The following is a 9,971-nucleotide window of genomic DNA, read 5'->3' as shown; positions in this document are numbered from 1 at the left end:
ATTTAGATCACTGGATGAAAGCCCACCCGTATGTTACAGCTAGGAACCATTTACAATTGCGTTGTGCATGGTAGGATATAATTAGGTGAAGGACAGGCCTTCGTTGAGTAAAGCGTGAGTAAATAGCTACAGTTCTTTTTGGCATCAACAAATAGTTCTAATGAGATGTGTTTATTATAACTTCCCGTCCAACTTATTTGATTAATTATTTCCATGATAAAAAGCACGTTTTTATAAGATTGTCTCATCATTCAAACCAGCTGGGATCGACCATCGAGAACATTGAAGTGAACTAACCATGAAAAGGAAATTTTCTGGAGAGAGGTTAGTCGCCATTCCACGAGTGTCCGCATGTAACTAACGTTAATAATAATTATGTTCAATTTGTACATTGTTGGAAATACAAGGTAGTTGGGGAAACTCACACGGTGTATTACACTGAACTAACATTTTATCGTGACATGTGAAGTGTTGGTCCCATGTTTCATGAGCTGAAATATGATCCCAGAAATGTTCCATATGCACAAACATATTTCTCTCATATTGTGCACAAATTTGTTTACATCCCTGTTAGTGAGCATTTCTCCTTTGCCAAAGTAATTCATCCACCTGACAGATGTGGCATATCAAGAAGACGATTAAACAACATTACACAGACTTTTGTGTTAAGCTATACGGACAATCACGGACTACAAAAGGAAAACCAGCCACGTTGCGGACACGGACGTCTTGCTTCCCAACAAACTAAACGCCTTTGCCCGGTTTGAGGATAACACAGTGCCAATGACGCCGCCCGCTACGAAGGACTGTGGGCTCTCCCGACATGAGTAAGACATTTAAGCGTGTTAACCCTCGCAAGGCTGCCAGCCCAGACGCTGATCCTCAACACATGGGCCCAACAAGGGTGCGTGCTCAGCCCCCTCCTGTACTCCCTGTTCACCCATGACTGCATGGCCACGCACACCTCCAACTCAATCATCAAGTTTGCAGACAACACAAGAGTAGTAGGCCTGATTACTAACAATGATGAGACAGCCTACAGGGAGGAAGTGAGGGCCCTAGGAGAGTGGTTCCAGGAAAATAACCTCTCACTCAACGTCAACAAAACAAAGGAGCTGATTGTGGACTTCAGGAAACAGCAGAGGGAGCACGCCCCTATCCACATCGACGGGACCGCAGTGGAGAAGGTGGAAAGCTTCAGGTTCCTCGGCGTACACATCACTGACGATCTGAAATGGTCCACCCACACAGACAGTGTAAAGTCAGAACATCTGTTGTCTCAGCCACTGCCTGCCTGTCACCAAGGGGGTACCCCAAGTCACGATCCTAGGCCCCAAACTCTTCTCAATTTACATCAACAACATGGCTCAGGCAGTAGGAAGCTCTCTCATCCATTTATATGCAGATGATAGTGTTATACTCAACTGGCTCATCCTCGGATTTTGTGTTAAACGCTCTACAACAAAGCTTTCTTAGTGTCCAACAAGCTTTCTCTGCCCTTAACCTTGTTCTGAACACCTCCAAAACAAATGTCATTTGGTTTGCTAAGAAGAATTCCCCTCTCCCACAGGTGTGATTACTTCGTCTGAGGGTTTAGAGTAGAGGTCGACCGATTATGATTTTTCAATACTGATTATTGGAGGACCAAAAAAAAAGCCGATACCGATTAATCGGCCAATTTTTTTACAATTTATTTGTAATAATGACAATTACAACAATACTGAATGAACACTTATTTTAACTTAATATAATACATCAATAAAATCAATTTAGCCTCAAATAAATAATGAAACATGTTCAATTTGGTTTAAATAATGCAAAAACAAAGTTTTGGAGAAGAAAGTAAAAGTGCAATATGTGCCATGTAAGAAAGCTAACGTTTAAGTTGCTTGCTCAGAACATGAGAACATATGAAAGCTGGTGGTTCCTTTTAACATGAGTCTTCAATATTCCCAGGTAAGAAGTTTTAGGTTGTAGTTATTATAGGACTATTTCTCTCTCTACCATTTGTATTTCATTAACCTTTGACTATTGAATGTTCTTATAGGCACTTTAGTATTGCCAGTGTAACAGTATAGCTTCCATCCCTCTCCTCGCTCCTACCTGGGCTCGAACCAGGAACACAACGACAACAGCTACCCTCGAAGCAGCGTTACCCATGCAGAGCAAGGGGAATAACTACGCCAAGTCTCAGAGCGAGTGACGTTTGAAACACTATTAGCGCGCACCCTGCTAACTAGCTAGCCATTTCACATCGGTTACACCAGCCTAATCTCGGGAGTTGATAGGCTTGAAGCACAGCGAAGAGCTTCTGGCAAAACGCAGGAAAGTGCTGTTTGAAAGAATGCTTACGAGCCTGCTGCTGCCTACCACCGCTCAGTCAGACTGCTCTATCAAATCATAGACTTAGTTATAACATAACACACAGAAATATGAGCTGTAGGTCATTAATATGGTCAAATCCGGAAACTATCATCTCGAAAACAAGACGTTTATTCTTTCAGTGAAATACAGAAGCGTTCCGTATTTTATCTAACGGGTGGCATCCATAAGTCTAAATATTCCTGTTACATTGCACAGCCTTCAATGTTATGTCATAATTACGTAAAATTCGGGCAAATTAGGCGGCCCAAACTTGCATATACACTGACTCTGCGTGCAATGAACGCAAGAGAAGTGAAACAATTTCACCTGGTTAATATTGCCTGCTAATCTGGATTTCTTTTAGCAAACTAACCAAGAACCAACTTCATCAGATGACAGTCTTATAACATGTTACACAATAAATCTATGTTTTGTTCGAAAAATGTGCATATTTGAGCTATAAATCAGTTTTACATTGCAGCTACCATCACAGCTACCGTCACAAATAACACAGAAGCAGCCAGAGTAATTACAGACACCAACGTGAAATACCTAAATACTCATCATAAAACATTTCTGAAAAATACATGGTGTACAGCAAATGAAAGACAAGCATCTTGTGAATCCAGCCAATATTTCCGATTTTTTTTAAGTGTTTTACAGCGTAAACACAATATAGCATTATATTAGCTTACCACAATAGCCAGAAACACAAGCCATTTACCAGCAGCAAAAGTTAGCGATCGTAACAAACCAGCAAAATATATATAATTTTTGACTAACCTTGATAAGCTTCATCAGATGACAGTCCTATAACATCAGGTTATACATACACTTATGTTTTGTTCGAAAATGTGCATATTTAGAGCTGAAATCAGTGGTTATACATTGTGCTAACGTAGCATCTTTTTCCCAGAACGTCCGGATATTTTTCTGACACTCACCTATTCTGACCAAATAACTATTCCTAAACACTACTAAAAAATACATGTTGTATAGGAAATGATAGATACACTAGTTCTTAATGCAATCGCCGTGTTAGAATTCTAAAAAAACTTCATTACGACATGCAGCTTACGTTATGGCAAGAGAGTGCCCAAAATCTGGGCGCAAACTATTAGTAAACATGTTCCGACAGATATATGAAATAGCATCATAAATGGGTCCTACTTTTGTTGAGCTTCCATCAGAATGTTGTACAAGGGGTCCTTTGTCGGGAACAATCGTTGTTTGGTTTTAGAATGGCATTTTTCCCTCTCGAATGAGCACGCAAAACTAGCCAAGTAGCGCTAAGCTCTCCTTCGTCACCAAACGCAAAGAACGCAACACGTCTAAACTCCCGAAAAAATTTCAATAATCTAATAAAACTATATTGAAAAAACATACTTTACGATGATATTTTCACATTTATCAAATAAAATCAAAGCCGGAGATATAAGACGTCTATAACGATTGCTTTTCAGAAGCCAATACTGGTGACCTTTATGCGCTTCCTGAACAAACGAATTCTGGGGTCATGTCATTCCAAGCTGTCTCTTTTGCCCATAGAAAGAGATTGAGACCCCATTTCACCTCTCACAGCCTATTGACATCTAGTGGAAGGCGTATGAAGTGCATGTATAGTCATAAATCTCAAGCAAAATGATAGGGAGGGCCTGGAACAGAGCCTCGATTTGAGATTTTTCACTTTCACTTTCTGACAGGAAGTTTGCTGCAAAATGAGTTCTGTTTTACTCACAGATATAATTCAAACGGTTTTAGAAACTTGAGTGTTTTCTATCCAATAATAATATGCATATTGTACGAGCAAGAATAGAGTACGAGGCCGTTTAAGTTGGGCACGATTTTCCCCCAAAGTGTAAATAGCGCCCTCTATCCTCAACAGGTTAACCCACCGTTCCTCGGCCATCATTGAAAATAAGAATGTGTTCTTACCTGACTTGCCTAGTTAAATAAAGATAAAATAAATAAAAAAAAATGGCCAAACTGGTGTCCAAAAATACCGATTTCCGATTGTTATGAAAACTTGAAATCGGCCCTAATTAATCGGCCATTCCGATTAATAGGTCGACCTCTAGTTTAGAGCTTGCAGTAGTCACCTCATACAAGTACTTGGGAGTATGGCTAGACAATACACTGTCCTTCTCTCAGCACATATCAAAGCTGCAGACTAAAGTTAAATCTAGACTTGGTTTTCTCTATCATAATCGCTTTTCTCTCAGCCCAGCTGCCAAATTAACCCTGATTCAGATGATCATCCTACCCATGCTAGATTACGGAGACGTAATTTATAGATCGACAGGTATGGGTGCTCTCGAGCGGCTAGATATTCTTCACCATTCGGCCATCAGATTTGCCACCAATGCTCCTTATAGGACACATCAGTGCACTCTATACTCCTCTGTAAACTGGTCATCACTGTTTCCCCATCGCAAGACCCAGTGGTTGATGCTTATTTATAAAACCCTCTTAGGCCTCACTCCCCTCATCTGAGATTTCAACTGCAGCCGACTGGAACGAGCTGCAACAAACACTCAAACTGGGACAGTTTAATCTCAATCTCTTCATTCAAAGACTCAATCATGGACACTCTTACTGACAGTTGTGGCTGCTTTGTGTGATGTATTGTTGTCTCTACCTTCTTGACCTTTGCTGTTGTCTGTGCCCAATAATGTTTGTACCATGTTTTGTGCTGATACCATACTATGTTGTCTTAGGTCTCTCTTTATGTAGTGATGTGTGTTGTCCTATATTTTTGTTTAATTTATTTTTAATCCCCCGTCCCCACAGGTCTTTTGCCTTTTGGTAGGCCGTCATTGTAAATAATAATTTGTTCTTAACTGACTTGCCTAGTTAAATGAAATAGAAAATAGTTGTGAATTGTTAGATACTACTGCACTGTTGGAGCTAGGAACACAAGCATTTCGCTACACCCTCAATAACATCTGCTAAATACACTACCATTCAAAAGTTGAGTCACTTAGAAATGCCCTTGTTTTCCATGAAAACATACATTAAATGAGTTGCAAAATGAATAGGAAATATAGCCAAGACGTTGACAAGGTTATAAATAATTCCTTTTAATTGAAATAATTGTGTCCTTCAAACTTTGCTTTTGTCAAAGCATCCTCCATTTGCAGCAATTACAGCCTTGCAGGCCTTTAGCATTCTAGTGTGAATTTGTTGAGGTAACCTGAAGAGATTTCACCCCATGCTTCCTGAAGCACTTCCCACAAGTTGGATTGGCTTGATAGGCACTTCTTACGTACCATACGGGCAAGCTGCCTCCCACAACAGCTCAATAGGGTTGAGATCCGGTGACTGTGCTGGCCACTATTATAGACAATTGGCATGCGGACTGCAGGAATATCCAGAGAATTGAATGTTAATTTCTCTATCATAAGTTGCCTTCAACGTCGTTTTACAGAATTTGGTAGCACGTCCAACCACCCTCAACTGCAGACCACGTGTACGGCGGGTGGGAGAGCATTTTGCTGATGTCGACATTGTGAACAGAGTGCCCCATGGTGGGGTTATGGTACTGTATGGGCAGGCATAAACTACGGACAACGAACACAATTGCATTTTATCGATGGTAATTTGAATGCACAGAGATACGACAATTGGCCTCTCGTCGTGGTGACATTCATCAGTCGCCAACACCATGTTTCAGCATGATAATGTGCGGCACCATGTCTCCAAGGCTCTGTACACAATTCCTGGAAGAAGAAAATGTTCAGTTCCATGGCTTGCATACTCAGACATGTCACCCATTGAGCATGTTTGGGATGCTCTGGATCTACGTGTATGACGGCGTGTTCCAGGTCCCGCTATATTCAGCAACTTCACACAGCCATTTAAGAGAGGGACAACATTCCACAGGCCACATTCAACAGCCTGATCAACTCTATGCAAAGGCGATGTCACGTTGCATGAGGCAAATGGTGGTCACCCCAGATACTGACTGGTATTCTGATCTACGCCCCTACCTGTGACCAACAGATGCATATCTGTAGAGTAGGGCCTAATTTATTTATTTCAAATGACTATCATATGAAGTGTAACTCAGTAAAATCATTCAAATTGTTTCATGTTGCGTTTGATATTTTTTTTGTTCATTAAGTTGCTTCTAGTTAGCAACCAATTAGTTTGGCACCTCATTGGCACTGGATAGCCTACCTTTTGATTGTGTGTTACCTCTATGGATGTCCGGGAAATGCTTATGAAGATAGCTTGCTGCCCTTATGTGACGTCTTTTGTAGCAATAAATATTGCACGTACCTTGGCATCCATGCACATTTAGCTACCGAACACAGCACCGTGGTAGTGAACTGCTGCTGTATCTCATGAGTCTAACAATGTTACTTGTTTTTCCTTAGTGAGGGGCCATCTGTGGACAAACAGCCCATTGACTATGTAGTGGGATCAGTATCAGGCAGCTTGTTTCCAAAGGAGTCTGCATCCAGTTCGGGATCGTTATCTGCCTTGTTCCAAGCTGCACCAGTAGTTGACACTCTGTTCTTTGTTCCTGCTCCCAAGGTAAGGCCATAAGTCCAAGGAAAGGACGCACGGGTCTTTTAATGCTGCAGCCCAGCTCATTTTTGTTTTCCAGGATACCAAGGCCATGTTCAGTAGAGAAAAGGTTTTTGAAATAAATGTGAAACGGGGTTTCTACCTGTCCGCTAAGAAACACACATATTTTCGCTTTCCGTTGCAAAATGATAGTCAGTGTCCAGTAGGGACATACTGGGGGGGGGCATTATCTGGAAAACCAACAGAGCTTCAGGGCCTGAGTCGTGTACCCTTGCTAGAATCTTCTTTGTTTGCCAACTGAGCGAGGGGAAAAAAATGTATTCCCTTCATAGCCTGAACCGAGGAGCGTGGAGGTGAAGGAAGGCGCAGTCACAAAAGTCCCGAACAACCAGAAACAAACGAAGAAAGCTGCAAGGGACAAGTCAGCTGCAGACCTAAATCTAGAAAACAGGTGAGCGATTAAAAAATAATAATAAAGTAAATGACATGCAAAAGAATATGCAAGAGATGTAGATTGATAGATAAAGCTCTCTCCCATTCTCTCTCGCTTTCAGAGAAAGTGCGTTACAAAATGCTGACGAAGATGAACAGGTCCGAAAGATGCCCAAGAAGACTAAAAGGAAAGCTGTTGAGATGGGAGAAGGGGGTGCGACCGAGGAGGAGAGGCAGACAAAAAACCAGACGACTGCAGCCCAATTTGCGGAGGCGAGGGTAAAGCAGAAACGCACGGTGTTTGTTGGCAACCTTCCTGCCAGCTGCACAAAGAAGGTAACAGCAGCCCCAGTCCTAGTCGTTATAAGCAGTGACCATAATCTCATTGATTAGGTATGTCGAAAGCAGACCTGGGTTTAAAAAGCACGTGAAAATACAAATATATAATATTATGTTGTTTCTCTGTTTGGTTTTTCAGACACTACAGCTTGTCTTCAAGGATCAGGGAGCCATTGAAAGCATTCGATTTCGATCAGTGGTAAGTACTCCATTCACTATTAGATTAATCTAATACCTATTAGACAATATGAGTGCTCATTTCCACTAGGGTTGAGCTTCCTGAAAGCTTTCATAGTAATGGATGAAAGATGATCTTAGTGAAACATTTCTGAAGACTCAACCCTGATCGGTGAAGCTAAAACATGGCATTTTTCTTGCAGGTAAGAGAGGATCCATCTATGTCACGCAAAGTAGCAACTATTCAGTAAGTTTCCCTGATTTTTAACCATGAGAAATGCTAACGCTGATTGAATGGGAGTTTATCCGTGGTAACATGACGCATGTATTCGAGTACTCTTTGTTGTTGCTTTCCCTTTCCAGGCGTAAGGTTCACCCAAAGAAGCAGACCATCAATGCCTACGTGGTGTTCAAAGCTGAGGAAGGAGCCGAGAAGGCATTGGAAAGGTAGTCCCTGACAAGCATTCAACTTGAATTTTAGCGTGACTGTTTTAAATGATCATAATCTCGTAAACCCAGAACTGAAGTCTTGCTTAATTGCGTCAGATGCTCTATTACATTTCCGTTCAGAAATGTGAGATGTGAGCACCTGCGAAATCATGATGTCAAAAAAAAAAACTGCATACTAGAACAAAGTTCCTCATTAGTCGTCACATCCCACAGTCCGTTGAGACGCTATACCACGTTACGCGCATCTGTCCGGGAGGTTAACATATCAAGTGTTCTCTTTAGGCCCTTATGGGTTAATATGTATTACACTACTTTAAATGTTGCAGGAACGGCATGGAGATTGAGAAAAACGTTCACATCCGGGTGGACAGGGTCTCCAAAAGTACATCGGTAAGTGTCCCCACGACATTGGATATTTTAAAAAGAACACGCCAAGCGTTAAGACCGGTATACTTGGTAGCAATAGAATGCACTTGCTGACAGTTCAACTTAAGGTCATACATTTGCTTAATCCTTTGATTTTGTGTAAACTTGTTTATGCTGCGACATCTATTGAATAGAATTGTTTCGTCTTTCAGCACGATCACAAGAGGTCAATATTCATTGGCAATCTGCCATTCGGTGAGTAACTATGAGGGTTTACGTTCCTGTGAACAGGAAAGCAATAACATGCAGGTTATTGGGTTCATATTTCATACTGTATTAACTTGCAGATATAAATGAATTGCCACTGCGACAGCACTTTGAGGAGTGTGGCAAGGTGGAGGGGGTGCGGTTGGTGCGGGACAAGACCTCTGGAATGGGCAAGGGCTTCGGCTACATCTTATTCCAGGTGAGGAAATATAACATTTCATATGCACCAGACCTGCACAGAGATGTTATGTATGCATTTCAAGAGGCTTCCCACTACTGAGCTGGCCAAGTCTGATACTGCAGCCAATGCGTTGCATGCACAGTTTGGGTTGTGACTACTACTAATTCGTCTTATGAAACCTCTTCTCTAACTACACCATCTCTAATGGCTGTTTTTGTTGTAGAGCATCGATGCTGTCCAGCTGGCCTTGAAACTAGACGGCTCCACACTTCTCGGGAGGTCGGTCCGGGTGAAGAGGTCAGTGAAGAAGGAGAAAGAGAAGAAGAAAGTGGTGCACAGAGGGCCTAGAGGGAAAGAGCCTACCAAAGGGGGATTTAAGGGGAGACCGGGCCAGGGCGGTCCCCAAAACAAATCTTCCGGGAGGCCACAGGGGAAGGGGCCTCAAATGAAATCGACGGGGAAGCCATTCAAGAAAAATCCAGGCGAGGCACAGAAAGCCACCACAGGCCCCTCTTCCTTCAAAGGTGAGATGGCAGACCCAAACAGCAAAAAAGCAAAGGCGAAAGCACTGAAGAAGAAACTCAAACCGAGGAAAAGGAATCAGGTTGTACACATTTGATGGTCTGTGCTTTGTGATGTATCATTAAAGCAGAAAATGTGTTGTACAATTATCATGGTGTGTAAACGTTCCTGACGTAACATCCAGGCCTACCCACATTTCCAGTTGAAACATGGCTGTTTTTTTTAGGTTGGGGCTGTCCCACCGAATATGTATGTCAATCCCACCTAATGATAAGGTTAAACATTCATGAACTATTCTAGACATTAAACAGACTAAATAAAATTTTTGAAGAAGCAAAAG

At 41.8% G+C, this 9,971-nt stretch overlaps 1 protein-coding gene across 1 annotated transcript; it reads left to right on the top strand.

Moving 5' to 3' along the window:
• The first annotated feature begins 77 nt into the window (after nt 1-77).
• rbm34 (RNA binding motif protein 34) lies at nt 78-9,970 on the top strand. The gene is made up of 11 exons (XM_071388620.1): nt 78-324; nt 6,744-6,903; nt 7,230-7,348; nt 7,452-7,665; nt 7,808-7,867; nt 8,049-8,092; nt 8,209-8,292; nt 8,622-8,685; nt 8,874-8,916; nt 9,009-9,127; nt 9,333-9,970. Exons 1-11 carry the CDS (start codon nt 299-301, stop codon nt 9,726-9,728), a joined length of 1,329 nt encoding a protein of 442 aa, XP_071244721.1. The 5' UTR covers nt 78-298; the 3' UTR covers nt 9,729-9,970.
• The last annotated feature ends 1 nt before the right edge of the window (nt 9,971 follows it).

This window comes from Salvelinus alpinus, chromosome 2 (assembly GCF_045679555.1).
Source record: "Salvelinus alpinus chromosome 2, SLU_Salpinus.1, whole genome shotgun sequence".
Taxonomy (NCBI): domain Eukaryota; kingdom Metazoa; phylum Chordata; class Actinopteri; order Salmoniformes; family Salmonidae; genus Salvelinus; species Salvelinus alpinus.
The sequence above is the reverse complement of the archived record's forward strand: the minus strand, read 5'-3'. Positions and strand labels throughout refer to the sequence as shown.

Bases quoted from the DNA above. Each gene is read 5' to 3' on its own strand.
- rbm34 (XM_071388620.1), top strand. From the start codon at position 299: ATGAAAAGGAAATTTTCTGGAGAGAG. The intron at 8,686-8,873 runs GTAAGTGTCCCC...TTCGTCTTTCAG, and splicing joins GGGTCTCCAAAAGTACATCG to CACGATCACAAGAGGTCAAT. The intron at 8,917-9,008 runs GTGAGTAACTAT...ATTAACTTGCAG, and splicing joins CATTGGCAATCTGCCATTCG to ATATAAATGAATTGCCACTG.